Raw genomic sequence first — 20,064 nt, 5'->3', positions numbered from 1 at the left:
TGATGTGATTAAAGATTTTAGAAATAGCTAAAATGGAAAAAATAAGATGGAAATAAAGAAAATAAAAAATGGAAAAAAATAAATAAATAAACCAAAGAAAAAAAAGCTCTTTTACAATCAGAATTTACTGTTTAATTTCCAAATTCATGGTGTCTTTATTCGACAAATGTCAGGTTGAAAAATAAGTTTTAAGGGTGGTTACTTTTTAACTAACAAGATTTTAGATTCTACTAAGATTATTCCTCTAAATTGGAGCAAGCGAAAAAACAAAAAATTAGTAGGTTTTTAAATGCAGTCCAGTAAAAAATTGGTAACTGTCTGTAATGCACCTGACCTCATGCACTTAGTTGCAAGTTTATGCCTATGCTACATTTAACACTGACTGAAATAAAATGAATAAAAAAATAACATAAAACTGGAAAACATTCAAGTTGAAAAATCTAATTAATTTGTAAGAAGCTTTAAAACTGTAAATGTCTTTAAATATGACACAACTAATCACCAGATGGTGCTGTTGATTCAAGATACACCCAGCTCTGAATCATAACTGATAATAAACACTTTTTTTAATCTAATCTGTGGCCCTGTCTTTTTACCATACCTTTTATCCCTGTTTGCCAGATGACCCGTGTGATCTGAAAGCCGACAGCAGCCCCACCATGGACAATGAGATGACCGCCAAAGAACGTGGCGTGCTGGAGGACAACGAGAAGGAGGAGGTGGATCGGGGAGAGAGGGGTCCAGAGGAGGAGAGCCTGACGGAGGAGCAGGAGCTGGAGGAGCTCAGGGCACAGGTGGTACAACTGCTACTGGAGCTGGATGAAGCCCGGGAGACGTCCAATAAGCACCAAGAGAGTTTCCATGAGCTGCAAGGTGAGGAGAGCGGACCAGGAAAATACTGTACAACATATATAAGTATCATATATAAAAGTATTGAGCTTTAATTGAAAGTGAATATCCTAGTGAACTATTTCTTTAAATCTGTTTATTCGTTTTTAACTGTGATAATATAGCATCACATGATAAAGACATGCATGTGCTGAACAAGTGACTCTACATTGCATAGTGTTGAAAATGGATTTTAGCAGTTCACTTGAAAGTTAGGGTTGAATTACATTAGATATATTGAAATATATGGGCTTTAATAATGAGAAAGACAAATGTTGAACTGGTGATTGTGAATCTAATTGGAAGGAAACAAGAACAAAGAAAGAAAACTTTATATTTAATAACAACTGATTTAGTCTGCATGTAGAAAAAATATTTGAAAATATTTATACTTTTTAGGGTATGTGTAAATAAAGTAGCTTAGCGTAACAATACTATGTAAGAGCTGAAATAGTCATAGTGATTCAAAACTGTTGAATGTGGAGAAGTGCAAGTATTTTAGCTCATCAATTGAATATGTAAAAACAGATGGATTTAGTACACATGTAGTGAAATAGGACACACTGGAGGGACTATGTCTCCCGGCTGACCTGGGAACGCCTTGGAGTCCCACCAGAGGAGCTGGAGCATGTGTCTAGGGTGAGGGAAGTCTGGGAGTCCCTGCTGCCCCCGTGACCAGGTCCCGGATAAGCAGAAGAAAAAAAAAATTGATGGATAGTGAAAAACCTGAAGTATTAACTGTGTTCAACTAGTGACTCTAAATTGCTATTTGTATTCGAGTATGAGAGTGAATGGCCCATGACTCACTGGACATTGCCCTCAGATTACTTCATCTTAGGCTTCTGGTTTATGTGATAACACTATTCTTTCTTATTATGGCAACACAATAATAATCATACATTTAAATCTCTTTTCTTCAAGTGTTCTGAGAGATTGGTATTCACAGTTTGAAACCAAGAACTATACGCCCTGCCCTTTCCAGTACTGTAGCAGCTCAGGGTTATGAGCTAATTTTTTAAATGCTGTCACAAACTGCATGAAATTTGGCGACAAACTGAACTTATGATCGGATATACATCAACATATATTCCTTGTATATTTCAGGAACAGGGGACCAGACAAATCATATTTGGATTACACACCATTGTCTATGTCCTTCACTATGTTTCCAGCATAGAACAGTTTTAACCAGAGCATTCTTAGTGTCCCTGTTATCTCTAAAACATAACTTTCTTCTTGGCATCCCAAAATGTGGCCATATGGTTTGGCCAACAATACATTTTCTATAAAAAGTCCATTTGCGAGTTAACTTTAGATGCCATAATATTTTGTGTATTGAAATGATTTTTAAGACAAAGCTTGGGGTTGTATAAAAAGCCATAATTGTTCCATGTCTCTTTTTAGACGTAAAGTACAAGTTAAATCTGCATTGTTTTTTACCCTTGGACTTTTTAGAGAATTTAATAAGCTTTGCGCACTTCTCCAGGGCAGTCTACTTTTTGTTCTTTTTTAATCTCAGAAGAAAAAATTGCTTTAAGGAAGTTTCAAACTAGTGTATTTTTTATTGCTTTTTCTAAACAAAACAAAGTGTGAAAGAGCAGTGGAAATTACTGTCTAAACAGAAACATGTCCACATGTGCATAGGAAACTGAAGTCCTTTTTAGTTCCCAGCATCGATACTGTTTATCTGAAAACGTGTCTGACCTAGAACCTAGTATGCTCAGTTCATTTGCAAATCACAGCAAACTTTGGAGGCAGATGGTCCCAGAAGAGAAATCAAAAGGAAAGAAGACTGTGGGAGCAGACGCAAATTTAGCATTGCAAAACAAGCAAAACAAGAAGCATGACTGCATCGCTTTAACATTTAACACATAGGTTACCCAGTCATCTTCAGAATAAAACCTGAGATAAACAGGCAGGCATAGACACTTGTGTCAATGTTTTTACTGAGCGGGTGACATACTCGCATCCTCACGTCCTGCTAAATGGACCATCACGTCATGTCTTAGAAATGATGTTCCCAGTGTTGAGGACAGTGAGTAAGGCCTTCGGTATGGGGCCGCAGCCAACTCTGTGTGTGTCATGGCGCTCTGAGCTCAGCTGTTTTGTGTGGCATTCCTCAGACAACTGTGCACATGCCAAGAGAAGCTTCCAGACTGTGGGAGAGAAAGAAAAGCATCGGACACTACTGGACTAAAGGACAGCTGTTAAGGTTATGACTTTTGTGGTTTTAATGGGCATTTCTAAAGGCTGATTTAAGGCTAAAAGGCTGAGATAAACGTGTATATAGGAACTACACTGGTGCTCTTAATATTGAATTAAATGTGTTTATGTTCGAATAGTTGAGTATGATAATATGTTTTCATCTTGGTTTAGTGGTGGAAGTCTTTTTACTCGATCATAAGGAGTTAATAGCTGTGAAAAGGCGAGTGATATATATTAGCTTCTCCAGTGTGATAAAAATAGAGCAGAATTGGTCACTGTGAGAGGTCCATTCCCACAAGGACACAACAGCTGCTCAGGTTTCTGGCATCCCAGTGAACATCACTAAACATTTGCAAATTGTATAAAGGAGTGTGTGGCATAAGGCTAGCTTTTACTCACAGAGGAGTGGCTGTGTGTAAATAAAATGCAGTCGTATCAACCAGCCAAGATACAAGAACAAATCTATGCTGCCAACCCCTATGCACCCACTATTTCCTTAAGCCATTGCATTGTCACCTCCATATTTCCAAATCCTCTTACACTTTTGTTTATATATTTTAATTATGACCTTTGTAAATATATTTTCTCCCACGGCCAGAATCTATTTAAGCACTGCATAAGACTAATTTTGTAATCCAAAACTTGTACTAATGCACTAGTGGCATTTCAGTGGGTGGAACGTAAGAAGAAAAACCCTGTGAAGTTGTCTACTGCAACTAATCACATCATAACACAAAACACACTTACCCAGCGGCGCTTTGGCATTTCACTTCCAAAACAGGTCATTAGAGGACTCTCCAAGCCCCTTTGGTAATGACTGAATACAACAGCCTTTAGTCTTGGCTTCACACACTCAGAGATGCAAACCTGCTTGTGTCATTCATGTCTGCTTCAAGGTTGAAATGCTTATCAAATTGTCATCTTTCCATTGGCGGACAGAACTGACATTTTTCTCTTATCTCGGGGTTCCTGTGATTCGTTTCTCACCTCTGTCCTACTTCTCTCTCTCTCTTTCTCTCTGTCCATCAGGCCTGTTGGAGGATGAACGTCTGGCCAGTGCCCATCAAGCTGAGACCTTCACACGCCAAATCCAGAACCTGCAAGGTAAAGTAAATTGAAATCAAGATAGTATTGTTAACATAAGGTTTATAAACAGTACCCAGTGTAGAGCTGCATCAACAATATTTGAGTACAGGTCAGTTCAATGTCAGATGTATTTATCTATACCTTCACACTATTGTTATATTACTCATATTATCTTACCAAGATTCTTAAGTACTGAGGTTTGAGTGATTATTAACTTTAAAGGATACTGAAAGATACGCTGCTTTGCCTTGGATTGTTACACAGTATTGCATTTTTGTTATCTACCTGCACTTATTTAACTGCAGGTGTTTTTAATGCGGAAATAAAGCTTGAAAAGCATGGATTCTTACAGTGAGTGAGGCAGCCCCTCCACAGATCTGACCTTGCTTGTCTCAATGGAGCTTGATAAATTTAATCTCATATTATAGAACATTTCAGAGAACGCAATAGCACTTCTTATTGTATCTTTAATTGGTATCTGGTACATCGGGGACGTCGAAATAGTTGTCTGTACTTTTTTCAAATGTATGGACACGTAAGATTTTTATGTGCTTGGTAGAGAAATTGTATTTTATTTAGCCTATTTGCACTTATACACATAAAAGGTCAAATTGAAGGTGGTTCCAACTCTCTGTACTATGTATAATGTAATCATGAAATTATTCTGCAAAAAATAGTGCAGTTTCTGACCCTAGAGACTCTCAAACCTGTTCTAACCTCTAAAAATGAAAAGGAGAAGAACAGCATGCTGCATTGAATCTTAAGCACGATTTTTCAGGAGGCTTAACACGTTCAACCCAATATGACGTCCTAAATGTTTGGAAAATATATTAATATTTCATTACTGTTGATATTTCATGGACTGGAAGGTTTTTTTTCTTCTTTGAAATGTCTGTTACAATGAGTTACATCAGCCTCCTTCAAATAGCAGCCCACTCATGCAATGCATACACCACCCACTAAAGCAAACACTTTCAAAACATCAGGTGAACACATTTCTATGAACACGGCCACAAATCCTTTTAAAACTATGGTACATATTTTATTATTTATTTTGCCTTGTTCTGAAGCTTATAATTACAGTCTTTTAGCAGTCCACTTTCAAGTAGCATTTTAGACACACTTCTTAAGCCTCTCAATGGATTTGACTATTTTTATTAGTATATTATTCATTCGCTCCAAAAATGATGGCATGGTGGCATCACCTGCTTCATCCATAGAGACAAATAAGTTTAATGCCATACTGTGGATCAAGGAAAAACAAGAATATATCCATAGAGACAAGCAGATGGTAGAAACACCAAAAAAGTTACATAGTGCACCTAGTTTGTAAATTACTATTAAAAGAAAAATATTTTCTGCCTCGGTCTGGAAGTAATAAAACCCACTGCTCTAAAAGCTGTGTTCCCCTTTCCTCCACAGCCCAGCTCCGGTCTGTGCAGGAGGAGATGAACAGCCTGGAGGAGGAGAAGGAGAGTGAGCTGGCAGAGGCGCAGGAGGAGCTGAGAGTGGCCCATGAGGAGGTGATTTTGCTGCAGCAGGCGGCCGAGGAGGCAGCGGCCGAGCGTGAGAACGACATCGCCAGTCTGCAGGAGGAGCTGTGCCGGCGCAGGGCCGAGCTACAAAGGCTGAGTGAGGAGACACAGGCCTATGAGCTGGAGATAACCACTCTGCGAGCCGAAATCAACATGAAGAGCCAGCGCAGGGAGGCTGAGAGAAGAGAGGGTAAGGAAGAGCAGGGGACACAACAATATATTCTGTAACAGTTGCAGTAGACAATTAATGATATTCATATTGTAAGAAACTCGGTCATGGTTTGTCCCTGACTAAACATTTATCTGGTTTCATAATGATAAGTAATCCCTGTTTAGGTAAGTTTTATAAACTTACCACTATGCTAAAGATGTAGGGTAACACTATATATTACAGCATTCAATCTACTAACTATGCGTGGACTTTTCAGGTTTTGTTAGGACCACTTGAGAATTGTAAAATCTGATTCTGAAATAAAACATTAGACCTCATTTGGTTCTTAGAAAGGAGTCTATAAACATGTATCTCTGAGAATGTTTAAATTGCTAATGCTGAAGTTTAAACATTTATCACACTCTGGTTTTGTACGCCGCAATGCTCAATTATTGAGATCTCTACGTTGCATTGAATTCAATGTAGGCCTTCTGAACAATTTAGGAGATTTTGCAGTCAGATTAAGTTTTATTGCCATTGTAAGTGAACAAAATGTACTTGCTTTGGTGGAAAACTGCTGTTAAATATACTGAAATATTCTTCTCACATATCTCATTTTCAGTTCACTGTATTTCTAGGCCATGCATGTAGCTCATCTTTTGATGTGAAAGAATTGTGTAAACGAGTTAAACAATTGATCAAATATTTATGTTTAGTTCAAGATTGATGCTTTTATGGGAGCGTGGGACATGAAATGAATAAAAATATTAGTAAAGACAAGACATTCACAAATAATCAGTCTGTCAAAGCTAATAGAAAGTGGCTATTATTGAGTTAAGAGCCTCAAAGCCCTCTACTGATCAGTAACACAAAGACAAACAGCACAGCTTTGTGTCTAATTAACAAAACAAAGCATGATGTCTTGGACAGCGCTCACAACATGTCAGCTCCTCCATAAATCATTCATTCACACTAATGAATATTACAGAGTACAAATATGATTGCAGAGGGTTGAGGAGGGCGTGGTGTGTTTGTGTGCATCTGCAAATGTGTGCTAATCTCCATTTAAGACTTTTAAGAGCTATGAGGTAATGAGGGGAGGGACAGTTTCTAACAGTATGTTGGTGAACACAGTAGGCAGTAGCCTTATTCAGGAAAAGTCTAACGACATGCTGTATATAGAAGCTGACATTTCTGTGGTGGGAAAACTTCAATCAAAGCATCAATTTTTGTAGGTAAATAAGCTGTACTTTTGATTTGACTGACACATTGGGGGTATACGTTTTACCTGTGAGAGCCTGTAACTCAAATAATGGAGTGCTGTAGAAAATATACATAAATGTTACTCAAGCCAACTACCTGAGTAGATGAGTTTTTTCTCTTCCACTTACCCGTGTTTCTATGTCCTTGCAGGAGATGTAGACTTATTAAAGGAGGAGTGCCGTGTGTTGAAAGAGGAGTGTGAGACACTGAAGGAGGACAACAGACGGCTCTCAGAGAAACTCCAGCTGCTGCAGAGACAGAGGACCAGGTGAGGGCTACATAATGTTAGCCTCCTAGCATAAGTGCCTAAGTAATTTTTCAGGGTTTTGGGGAAAACAGAAAAAGAGACAGCTTAAGTCAAGAAGATGGATTAGGTGGTTTGGTTTTCGTTTTTTTTTTTTTCTGTTATTTTTTCAGATTGTCAGTGCATGGAGCCAGTGACGCTTATAGAAGCATTAGCATCTTGAGATTAGAATAAAACAAGTTATACTATCAGGACAGCAATATAGACAGTGGAAACCAGACGTTTACATACACTATACAAAAAGAGACATATGCTTTTTGTCTGTTTGACGTGAAATCAGACTAAACCTTTCCCGTTTTTGATTTAATTACGATTTCCAAAATGATTTCTATTTGCTAAATGCCAGAAAATGAGAAGAATTTTTTTAGACAATGTGTCATTACTTACTGTGCATCTAAAGAATTTGAGAAAACCCAGATAATGATGTCATGTCTTTGGAATCTTCTGATTTGAGTTAATTAGAGACACACCTGTGGATGTATTTGAAGGCACACCTGAAACACACTGCTTCTTTGTGTAACATCATAGTTTCAAGTCAAAAGAAATCAGCCAAGATATCAGGAAGATAATTGTGGACTCAAACAAGTCTGGTTCATCCTTGGGTGAATTTCCAGATGCCTGAAGGTGCCACGTTCATCTGTTCAGACTATTGTACAAGTATAAACACCACAAGAATGCCATCATACCGCTTGGGAAGGAGACAGGTTCTGTGTCCCTGAGATGAACATCGTTATGGCCCCAGGCCTAATGCTCTTTCCATTGTACAGTATCGGCCCTATATTTAGTGTGTGTATGTGTGTGTTTGAATCTCTCCCCTTTCACCACGTAATCCTGCCTGTGTCAGCCCTCACTACGGATTGGAAGACCATTTTCCTACCTGGCCAATCCTGTGGCTCACCTGCAGCTGCCTTCCCCATTTAAGGAGAGTCAGCACACCTGCTTGGGGCTGCTGGCTTGCCTCTGGCCAGTATGCCATTTTGTATGTGTCTCTTGTTTGTAATGTCACTAACATGAAAGTGACTCTGTGTTTTGAAGCACTCATATTTATGTAAAATGTGTCTCTAGTTTTCTGTCACTACTGTGACTGTCCCCGAGACACTCGACTGTCAGTACTGACTTCATGTTTGTTTGTCAAAATTTTGTCCTGTTATTGTAAAATTTGTTGCTTAGTTAAACTTGACCTTTGTGACTCTTTTGTACCTCGTACGTTATCTTTCATTTGAATATTTTAGATCCCTTTAGTTTATACTTCACATTCCTGTTCATTAAATTAATTCTTTAGTTTACAATTTTTCTATCTTGTTTTTTTGTTACCTCCCTGACCTTAGACAAAGCTGGATCGTAACAAACATGCTTTGGTCTGAAATGGTAAATGGTAAATGGTCACATTTTTCTATAGCGGTCTGAAATGTGCAGATCAACCCAAGAACAAAAGCAAAAGCCTTTGTGAAGATACTGCTGAAGCTGGTAAGACTCTGTCATTATCCACAGTGAAACGAGAACTGTACTGACATGGGCTGAAAGACCACTTCGCCAGGAAGAAGCCATTACCCCAAAATAAACATAAAAAAGCTATATTACAGTTTGCAAATGCACACAAGGACAAAGACCTTAATTTTTGGAGACATGTCCTGTGGTCTGATGAAACTAAAATTGAACTGTATGGTCATAATGAGCATTCTTGGGTGGTTGGAGGGAACTTGCAAGCCTGAAAACACCATCCCAACTGTGAAATACAGGGGGTGGCATCATCACGTTGTGGGGTTATTGCTGCAGGAGGGACTGGTACACTTCACAAAATAAATGGCATTATGTGGAAATACTGAAGTATCATCTCAAGACATCAGCCAGAAAGTTAAAGATTGGGCTCAAATGGATCTTCCAAATGGGCAATGACCTGAAGCGTACTGCCAAACTGGTTACAAAGTGGCTTAAGGACAATAAAGTCAATGTTTTGGAGTGGCCATCACAAAGCCCTGATCTCAGTCATATTGAAAATGTATGGGCAGACCTGAAAAGGTACGTGCGAGCAAGAAGGCCTACAAACTTGGCTCAGTTACACTAGTTCTGTCTGGAGGAATGGGCCAAAATTCCTGTCAACTATCGTGAGAAGTTTGTGGAAGGATATCCAAAAGGTCTGACCCAAGTCATACAGTTTAAAGGCAATGGTACCAAATATTAATGAATGTGTGTAAATTTCTGACTTTGAGGAAAGTAATGACAAACTCTCTAAAATGTCCTTCTCTCATTATTCTCGAATTTGCCAAATAGAAATAATTTTGGTAATCCTGACCTAAAACAGGAAACATTTAATCTGATTTCATGTCAGACAGTGAGAAAAAAGCCTGTGTCTTTTTTACATAGTGTATGCAAACTTTTCGTTTCAACTGTACATACTACAGATACATACATATACATACAAACAGGTGAAAGTAAGTGAAAGTGAAGATTTTTTACTAAATTAATTCCACTGATTATTACTTTATTATGATTTTCTGTTTAATTATTTCAGAAACAGTTGCCAAACAAAATATTTCAGAATTTTGTGAGCATTGTAGAGAATGCCTAGTCCTGATCTGAGCCTGTTTATGCCTGTGTCCAGCTTAGTCCTGTGTGTCACTCTTGTGTGTCCTTAATTAGTAATTAGTCTTTGTGTTCATCTTAGTTTGGACTCAGTTTAAACCTTGTGTGCAGGTCTTTAGTTCAAAAGATTAATCTGCAGCACACCACCTGTTTGATCCCGTACTACAATGTGAGAGATTATTACACTCCATTAGTCCAATAATTAATGGCAATATTTGAGGTAAAATTCATCAGTGACCTTGGAAACAGCTGAAGACACAACAGTCTCTCCATGAGGTCCATTTCAGAGGAGGATTTAGCAGATGGTGAACTAAAGCAGGCTCCATCTGTGTGGGAAGATGGTGAGATTTGATCAAACGGGAACTTACTTTTTAAATATATGGTGTTTTTGGACCAGAAGGCTTTGAAAAAAACAAGGAGCCCAAAAGCCAAAACTGACTGAGCGTGTGTGGTTAATATAATAAAAACATAAGCAGGCTATTAATAGACAACAAGCTTACAAGAAATGACTACAAGCTAACACTAGAACACAACAATGATCAGAACAGCCAAAATACAAACATGTATTTCAGGTAAATCCATTTCTGGCCTTGTATCCTTAGGCAAGACACTTCACCCACATTATCTATGAATGACTGTGTCTGAAGCTTGGGTGTGTAAGTGATTAGTGGTGTACTGCTTTGAAAAAACTTTATCAAACAATAGAAATGTAATTATTATTATCACACGTGAATGCACCTTGTAATAAAAAGTGAGGGCAATTGAAGTAATCTATTCTTCCAAAACATATATTTGAAATTCACATTGATTTCTAAACATTACAATATACCAAAACTAAACCAAATCTTTAGTAAGTATCTTTCCTGGTTGTCCAATTTCCCTAAAACGTCTGGATTTAACTCATCCTAATCAGATACAACTTCTACACCTTTTCTCATTCATTTTTAATTATTACATGCCCCCCTGCTTTGACCCGTCTTATTCTATTATTGACCTGTGCTCCTCGCTGTCCCGGCAGCTCCAGTGTGTACCTGTCTCTGAAGGAGGAGGACAGTGACACCCCTGAAGGCAAAAGTCTGGACTCAGAGGAGGTCCTGACGGAGAGCTACATGACCATGGCCCACTCAGAGAACTGCCACTTACGGGACGCCTCTATCCAGAAGAACATCTCCTTTGACGGGAAGCCAATGACCCCCACCACCTGGAGCGGGGGCATGGGTGAGATCCTCTCCCTACGGGACCAGCTCAAACAGGCTGAGGAGAAGGCGCTGCAGGTTCAGAGGGAGGTAAGTGGGAATAAAATGTGCATAGAGCGGGCAAATTACTTATTATGGAGTATAATTAGCCAATAGATTTTGAATACTTTTGCCTTTAGATAATATTTTTGGACTGTAGTCATTATATAAGACCAGAATTCATATCCAATTCAACTCTACATTTGTTGGTGATATGGAATACCTGTTTTCACTTTAAATTGGACATAAAAAACATTGCCTTTTAGCAAATTTGTCCAACTTTTATTTATTTATTTTTTACCTTTATTGCTTTACTTTATTGAACATCTGTAAAACATTTTAGTAAGTTTTAGTTGGCTGTTCTATATTAAAACACTGGAATTCAAACAAAATATACACATGTATTAGATCAGGGGTGTCAAACTCAATTTCACTGAGGGCAAAATGGTTTGTCTCAAATTTGCAAAGATATAAAAATATGTCTGTCTGACTGCATAACTCCTGATAAACTGACATTTTAAGACAGTCATACATTTAATTTTACCTTGACGCAAGCCACATAAAATGACATGGTGGGCCGCATTTGGCCCCCGGGCCTTGAGTTTGACACATGTGTATTAGATGTTCAAAACTCAGGGACATGTTACTGACTTGTGCCCTCAGTGCGACAGTCTGAAGGTGGAGCTGAAGGATCTACAGGAGCTGTACGAGAGCAGTCAGAGGGAGAGAGCGGAGCTGGAGGAGGAGCTACAGCGATGCAAGGCAGAGCTGGAGAAACTGTCCGGAGGGTCCCAGGTACAACCAGCACATGGGAGGGAGTGCTGATACAAAAGACACACATACAGTACAATTGCAAATAAATGTGTTGAATTTTTTTAACTGAACAAAAATTCAGACAGTGATCCTTGATGGAATTAAGAATTGAATTTCCGTTTTGTAATTTTTAACTAATTCCCAGAAGGATATATAGACTAGATTTGTAAGATAAATGTCATTTGAATGGAAAGACAATTCTTTGATAGTTTTAGCAATCCATATTTGTTTTTGATAACGCCACATTGTGCAAGCATAATTTGAAGTATTCTACACAAAGCCGTTTTATGTAGTTTTGAATTACAATCTGTTGCAGCACATGTTGTTGACTTGAAGTTTGTGTTTTGAAAGACAATACATATCAAATCTCTATTCATGAGCACAATTATAACTCTGCTAGTGATGTGAGATGTTGTTTCTCAGTGTTTTTCCAATTTGCATTTTTGAATTGTTCAGTCAGGACACATTAAATCACATCTCGATTTAGTGTCATCTTTTCTCTAGTGTAGCCTCATCTTTCGTTTAGACTGATAGAAATAATATTCGATTTCCCAAAAGAAAAAAAAAAAATCACACTTTTTACATTTACAACAAAAAGTTCAGTAAGTATAAAACATTTCTTTAACATCTGTAACATATGGTGTCTGACTGAACACGTTCTGTTTATTTGACACAAAGTGAATCAATATAACCTTATCTTAGCTCACCAACTGTCAGATGTCCTATGACACATCTCACACATCTCTGCTGTATCCGTGTCCACTGAACCTGTTATGTCTTCGTCTCACTCGCTGTACTACCACTATATGCTGTGATGTGAAGTGATAGGGTCACTATATGTTCTGACCTGGACTATACTCCGCCCTGTATCTGTCCATTAACCCACTATGAACTTGCGATGCCTATTTTCAAGCTAGAGATACACCATAAATGATTCAAGAGAGAAAATAGGCATTGGAAAGTTATATTAGACACTTCCTTTGTTCTTTAGTAAAAATAACTCATCCTTTGTCTTTATGGGGTGTTTGTGCTGTCAAACTGTCCAAATGTTCCTGTCCTTGTTCTCTGAGTGTCCATGACCCTTCAGCCTGTAAGACATACTAACTCAACCAAATTACAATTCAATTCAATGAGGATAGAGAGACATTATACCACTATATGTGTGTCACTGTCTTTTTATGTTTTTCTCATATCACATGCTGCAAATAAGCATTGCAGTCACATTCAGAGGTGGAAGAACACATTTTAGAAGTGGGTTCGTTACCGTAATACACATATTTGCATTAGAGGCTAGAAGTAGTGCTATGATAAAATAATAATACTAGATTCCAGTTGTAATAAACACTTTTATTTTAACTCGCCTTTATGTCAAAGTCTCAAAATATTTTAAGTGTGCTCATTTTGGCCTCACCAGAAGGAAGAGGAGACTTTTTTATTTTCTTAAGTAATGTCACTCTCAGTAAGTAAAGATTTATGGGTGCACTATTTAACTTTTCTGATGCTGAGTACAACACTTGACTGTTTCCATGTTGATAATGTTACTGAGTTGCCTAGACATTATATGACATTACACTTATCTCCATGGTAACAAGCAGGTGATGTTCCCTGGTCAAGTTATAGGTCAGATCTGTGGAGAGACCCTATTCACAACAAGAATGTACAATTTTATGATTATTTTTAGCAGTAAAACTTCTGTAATTGAATACATGCGAGATAAATAAGTTTAAAAAAAATAAATTCTAGGCTGTGCAATAAAATCCCCACAGAGACAAGAAGTTGGCAGACCCTCCACCAGGAATGTTACATAGTGCACTATTAAAGGTACACTTCCACCTCTGATTACATTTATTTGATTAGCTTGTTGCAATTATATATGCCTTGTTTCCTTCTCTGCACTTGACTCCTACCCATTGCCACCCCCTTCTCCCTTTACAACACAGCAAGCCCCCCCCACTATAATTTGTGATTTTTCTGTTGTCATGTATATATTTGTTGCCATGTAAACGGTATATCTGTGTTTTTGATTTACCTGTGTCCATCGTTTATTCATTCCCCTCATGCCCATCGCCCTTGTGCTTGTCCCTTCAGAGATTCATCCATGCGTCTGAGCACCCTGTTCTCTCCATCCCCTTCATAGGAATGATTGTAATAGTGGCTGTGGTCTGGTGCTGGTTGTCGGAGCTGGCGTCCCAGAGAGCAAGGTATGGGAACAGACCCCAACTTCTACACACAATGGAAAATATATATACGCAGATGCAGAGGTGATAGGAGCACGTTTCTTGGTTCTAATCAAACACCGTATGAAACTGTTGTTTTAAAGATATAAAAACATTGGGATATCAAGTCTAACGTCTATAAACAGAAAAGTATCAAGAAGCAAGGGAATAAATTGATATATTTTGGTTAATTTTACAATCCATTCACATAAGACATTTGCAACCACATTTCAGATGGGCTGTAAGAATATCATCTAATTCAACTGTAAATTAAACAAACAAAAAAATCTTAGGCTATGTGATGCTATAATTGCCAAACCATCAATATGTATACAACGCTGTTTAATAAAAAACTAAAAAGTGAATTTACTTACCACTGAAAATGGTGATTTAATGTTAGCATATGGGACAGTTGGGCACTTTGTAAATTGTACCAAATACATGATAACAGCTCATTTTGATATTTGTAACTGTGCCAACCATCCTGCAGAAATGATACGTCTATTTTGATTCAATTATAGCAACAAACACTTTAGCTAATTCATCACATTAATTCAGTTAATATTATTTACACTTTTACTTTTCTGAGGTAAAGCTACAACCCACATACACCACGCTAATTATGTGGAGTAGACTTTTTTTGCACCTATTTTTAGCTTGCGTTAAAAAACATACACTGAATTAATGCTAATCCCCTCATTTTACTCTCTCTCTCTCTATCCCTCTAGCCACATTTCCCTGAATACCTCTGTACTGGTTTTAATAATAGCATAGGCCCAATTGTGAGTGCTAATGCCACTTTCTCTCTCCTGTTTTTCCCTCAGGGGGGTGAGATAGGTTGGGGCTCCATTTTGACTGTCACTGCAGCCACAGCAGTGCTCCTAATGATGACTAGCTTGTTGAGAGCTCTTGTCCGCTGCTGATTGGATGGCAACAATCACTGCACAGCGAGGACACACACCCCGGTATCTCTCCTGCCATGTGTATAGACTGCAACTTTTTTGTAAAATATAATATAAACGAATGGGGAAATGGTGTCCCTATAATGAGAAGGTACTTCATGCAGACAGACGGAGCAAAATGCCCGGGCCTCGCTTGAGTGGCGTCCGATGAAATTTGTGCAGATGAAGATGACCCAGACTGACTCTTCATATTGTATGCTAGTGCTGTGTCATTGTCTGTGCATAACTCTTTAGCGGAAAATACAAATGAAGGTTTTACTGTTGTGCTTCTGACGTTTTTCAATAATTTAATTTATTTATTTGGACGTTTTGTTCATAGCTTTCTTTGATAATACTGACAGTTATAGGATCTGCACTTTGAATGCACTGAACCAACACAGTCCCTTTAATAAACAAGCCATTGGTTGCTTGTTTATTTTCTTTCACATAATAATTCACTTTCAAATTACCTCAAAATATTAAACGTAATGTCCACTGAGTGTTCTGATAGTGCGGCAAATAGAGTTCAGCCTCAATAAGCACCTGTCAATCATCTGTCGTGGTGACCTTTAACCTTTAGTAAATGGGTTTTTCTGTTATGTGCTGTGTTATGTCTTGCTGCACATCAGCGCCAATATTGCAACAAGTCCAAGGATAAGGCTCTCTCTGCATTATACACAATCAATTCTCAAATACTACTGTTGACAAATGGCTTATTCTTATTTTATACAAATGGCTTATTTCATTTTTTCATCCCGTATGGAAAGCTATGAAATACATTTTTAAAGGTACAGAATTTTTAAGCCACTATTTTTTGTCTAAATATAGCCCATGTTGCATTAGTACAAAGAAATAAAATGCCAGATATAAGTATGTACGATAATGGAGGTTCAAAATCTAGCCATAGTATTTGATTATCAACAACTAAAACTAATTATGTATTCCTTATTGACTCCTCTTATTTTCTGCTATATCCTCAGTGATACAGACAGATTTTTGGATTCACTCTATTAACTAATATTCTCAATTGGGTTATTACAGACCTGAGAATTTAATTAAAATCTCATCATTACTGTTTCAAACATGTACCCCATGAATATAAATATGTATGGTAATGGTCATAAAAAACCCTGTGCGGAGATGAAGAGTCACATACTAAGTCTAGTTACTTCCAAACAAAGATTAATAACTGATATACTGTATGTGGATATATGTTTACAGTTGTGAAATTTTGTTATATTTGTGATATATTTTAAAAGTGAAAAAGCATGCGGCAAACCTTAGAGAAGCACAATCTATAATTTATGTTTTGTTGCTTTGTATTTGATGTAAATAGATGCAACATATACAGTGCAGACCTATGGGAGAGATACTGTATTTCTTAAACCCATTTGTACTAGCTTTGTAGAAAGGTGATTATTTTTTGGGAGAGCAAATGTATATTTGATATCTAAATGATATGCTATGTTATAAATGTTTATTATTTATGGTGATGTTGCTCGGACAAAGTCATTTCAGTGACTAAGCTTTAGAACCTCTTTGGTCGTGCTATCCATGCGAGTACATTTGTTAAGTGGTGTGAAGATCAAATCGCAAACACAATTTGCTCAAAACCTGTTAACAATCACAGGTGTCTATATGTATTCATCAAGCATTGCATGAATTTATGGGAACATTTTCTGTATCTAATGAAAGAACTTTTTCCTGCAATTTCCAAATATGTTGATTTCCACCAATCCTACCAGACCAAAAACTGTATTATTTTTGCACATTACAACTGAATGATTTAAGTGTCTACACAATATAATATTTTTAATCTTTTTGCATCATAAACTTGTGACAATCTGTAAACATTGTTGTAACATTAAACAGTGCATTCGAGTTAGGTCATTCTTAACACCTTATTTTATTTATTTAATTTTGATTTATTGCAGTTGGACCAGCCCAGTATCACCCATCCCTGCACTAATTACAAACAAGCATTGCTACTTAAAACCCATGTCTGCAGCAACCTCTTGTGTAAGTACATACCATCAAACACTTCTATATCGCACTGTTTCTCTGCTTGCTGCTTACATGTATTAGGATTGATGTTTGCAGTGTTATAGGTGTGGCTATTTTGTTACCTGGAGGTCTATTTTGTACTGTAAATGACTTGAAGAAATAAAAATACCTTCCTTGCAAAACTGACTAAAGGATTTCTTTACATAGATGGTGGTCTCATAGTTCAAGTCTAGGACTCCCATTCATGAAGGCCTGAGTGTCCCCTGTATAGCATCACGTTACATGGGTAGTAGTGATATTAATAACTTGCAGTGCAGAGGGAGACATGATGTAAGCAAACAAATATAGTTTAGTTACAAGTGAAAGGCAGACTGGGGTGTCATGAGGCCTTTCTTCCACAAGTCATTGCTCTGTCATCAAGAGTCATGGATTAACAGTGCTTAGTGCAGTAATTATCTAAAAGTAGCTATGATGAGTGACAGGGAGCTTGGTAATATATCTTACTATATTACTGGATATAACTTAATAACACAAGGGAAAGATTTTTATGTGGGCATATATAGGTTTTATATGGCAACTGTATTAGGTACAAGACAAGTGGTTACTTGTGCCAACTGGCCTAAAATAAGACAGTCACTGAATACACCAGAATTTTGGAAGATTACTGCACCCAGACCTAGGATTTCAAAAGGACCAGACTGGTGCAAATCTGTTTTTAATGGAGTGTTTACATCTCAGCAGCGTATTTAGCTGTGAGTGCGCTGGAGTTTGCTCATAGTCCACCCTTAATGTCAAATAGTTCATTAGCTTTAGAAGGGAAATTTAAATAGAAATCTGTAGAAAGAAACCTGACACTCTGCCCCTGAGTACACAACGGATGAAGAGTAAACAGTATGTCCTGTGATATAAACTGCCCATGATGAGACACGAGGTAGATCTGAAGTCATATTCTTAATTCAAAGTAGGGTAAGGTAAGGACACCGTTTTTATAAACTCTGATTTATGTTATAGGATATGGAGGGAAAATGTCATCCGTAACATATAGAGGCTTTAAATCTTATCGTTTCTGTCTTGTTTTGTCAGAGTTATGGATGTCCAAATGAAAAGTGCATTAATGGCTCAAATGTCAGTCTCAGATTGTCTGTGAAATCTAATCAAATGCCTCCTGGCTGCAGGCCTATCTGTCCAGTCCATGTTTCTCAAATCCTATTTTAAATATTAAGTAAATTCAACTGACAGGCTAATGCTATAAGCCTAATTAAAGGGTGATAGGGTAAAAATAGAGTCTAATGATAACTGTGTCAACATGAAGACATTCATTTATGAACACGGGCACTCACTATTTCAAGTGTCAAATTTGAGTAAAATAATCTAACAACGTTTAAAACTGTTATTCTAAAACTATTAGAAATAGACTGTAGTTTAAATTTTGTTTCATTGTCCACAATGGAAAATCAGGGTCTGACTTTCTGTTTCTGTTCTGTTGTAGTTAACCAGTGTCAAAATCAAGCTTAACAACGTATAAAGATGATAACTACTCTGCCACTGTTAGTTTCTCTGAGAGGTTTCGATATTCTACTCTGCCATTTCTAAATCTATTCCTTGTATTGCTTCACAATGCTAGAAACTGTCTCAACAAAGTTTATTGTTATAGACAGTTTAAAAGTCAGTAAACATTATGTGTAAGAAAATACAAAATATGATATGTCTGGCAGTGAGATAAACTTGAGGGTGCAGGTTTAAAATGCCATGAAAGCTTTGAGCATGTGTCACAGATATTCTTACCCCCGCACCACCTCAGCTGCGGTGTCACCACCGAGTCCCTGTGTGCTGCTGACTCACGGGTCCATGACAGTCCAGCAACTCCAGGAACCACCACGCTTCTTCTGTCTGCGTACACAAACAATCATTTAAATAAAGTTCCTTCAATTCAATGCAAGTCCTTAAGAAAATGTCAGATTTGCAGGAAACTTTTGTGACTGAGTAGGAGGTAAAGTAGGAGTAAAAGATAAAAACAAAATGCTAAGTAACTAGGTCAATAATAAGCAGCCTATAAATAATGCATATTTTTTGTTTTGGATTTTTGCTGTCATACTTCAGTACAGTACAATTATTCCCTATTCCGGCAATTTCATTCACTGTTACAACCTACAACTATCCTTCTTCAGCTCCTGTAATGAAACAACTGAGGTGTAAATTTAGAGTAAACCTCTAACAGATTTAAATGTCAGAAACTAAAGCAAAAATCTAAATAAATGTGAGTAGGGCACATGTAATTTGAAGACAGCCATAGCCACCATTGTTTGATGACACTAGAGCTATGGGAACTACTGAAGAACAGGCCCATTTCCTTAGATTAAGTGGACGCCTCAAAGCTCCCTCTGCTGCTATTGACCTTTGCCTGTCTTCATGGTAATATATTTCACTTATAGGTGGCAGATGCTGTGATACTCACGCAGATAATGCAGTTGCTTCATCATCACAACTGGGGTGACCTAATCATTTTAAAAGTTCCTTATAACTTAAACTAAATGCCAAATGTCTGTACTTTTTTTTGTACCCCTTAACTCATTTTGAACTATCACTTTCTTGAATTAGCTGTGTTGTTAAGGTCCTGCGACCCCTCATACTCACAACAATCGGTAAGTCCCTGCCCCTGTAGTCCAAATAGGGGCGCCTAAAAATAAGGCCCATGTTGCAACTGTGGCGCACGGGCCAATCAGCTGCGCGTAAACCGACCCCACTGAGTGTATTCCAATGGACCAGCAAATAGCCCATGATCACAGACCCCGAATGACGCGTCCCAGGCCCTTTATAAACCCATCTCTGGACACACTCAA

General features: G+C 37.7%; 1 protein-coding gene across 5 annotated transcripts in view; it reads left to right on the top strand.

The window, feature by feature from the left end:
• LOC117372804 (coiled-coil domain-containing protein 136-like) overlaps window positions 1-17,415 on the top strand; it is a 30,353-nt gene extending 12,938 nt beyond the window's left edge. For 4 of the 5 annotated variants that reach the window (XM_055222599.1, XM_055222601.1, XM_055222598.1 and 1 more), the window contains exons 2-9: window positions 622-873; window positions 4,123-4,197; window positions 5,602-5,904; window positions 7,279-7,396; window positions 11,034-11,301; window positions 11,914-12,045; window positions 14,152-14,264; window positions 15,104-17,415. In XM_055222599.1, coding sequence (XP_055078574.1) covers window positions 660-873; window positions 4,123-4,197; window positions 5,602-5,904; window positions 7,279-7,396; window positions 11,034-11,301; window positions 11,914-12,045; window positions 14,152-14,264; window positions 15,104-15,116 — 1,236 coding nt within the window. In that variant the 5' untranslated portion in view covers window positions 622-659 and the 3' untranslated portion in view covers window positions 15,117-17,415. Of the gene's footprint in view, window positions 1-621; window positions 874-4,122; window positions 4,198-5,601; window positions 5,905-7,278; window positions 7,397-11,033; window positions 11,302-11,913; window positions 12,046-14,151; window positions 14,266-15,103 lie in introns of those variants that run through there. The other variant, XM_055222602.1, reaches the window with a different exon arrangement.
• The last annotated feature ends 2,649 nt before the right edge of the window (window positions 17,416-20,064 follow it).

Source organism: Periophthalmus magnuspinnatus, chromosome 6 (assembly GCF_009829125.3).
Source record: "Periophthalmus magnuspinnatus isolate fPerMag1 chromosome 6, fPerMag1.2.pri, whole genome shotgun sequence".
NCBI classification, from domain to species: domain Eukaryota; kingdom Metazoa; phylum Chordata; class Actinopteri; order Gobiiformes; family Gobiidae; genus Periophthalmus; species Periophthalmus magnuspinnatus.
This window is presented reverse-complemented; position numbering and strand designations above follow the sequence as displayed.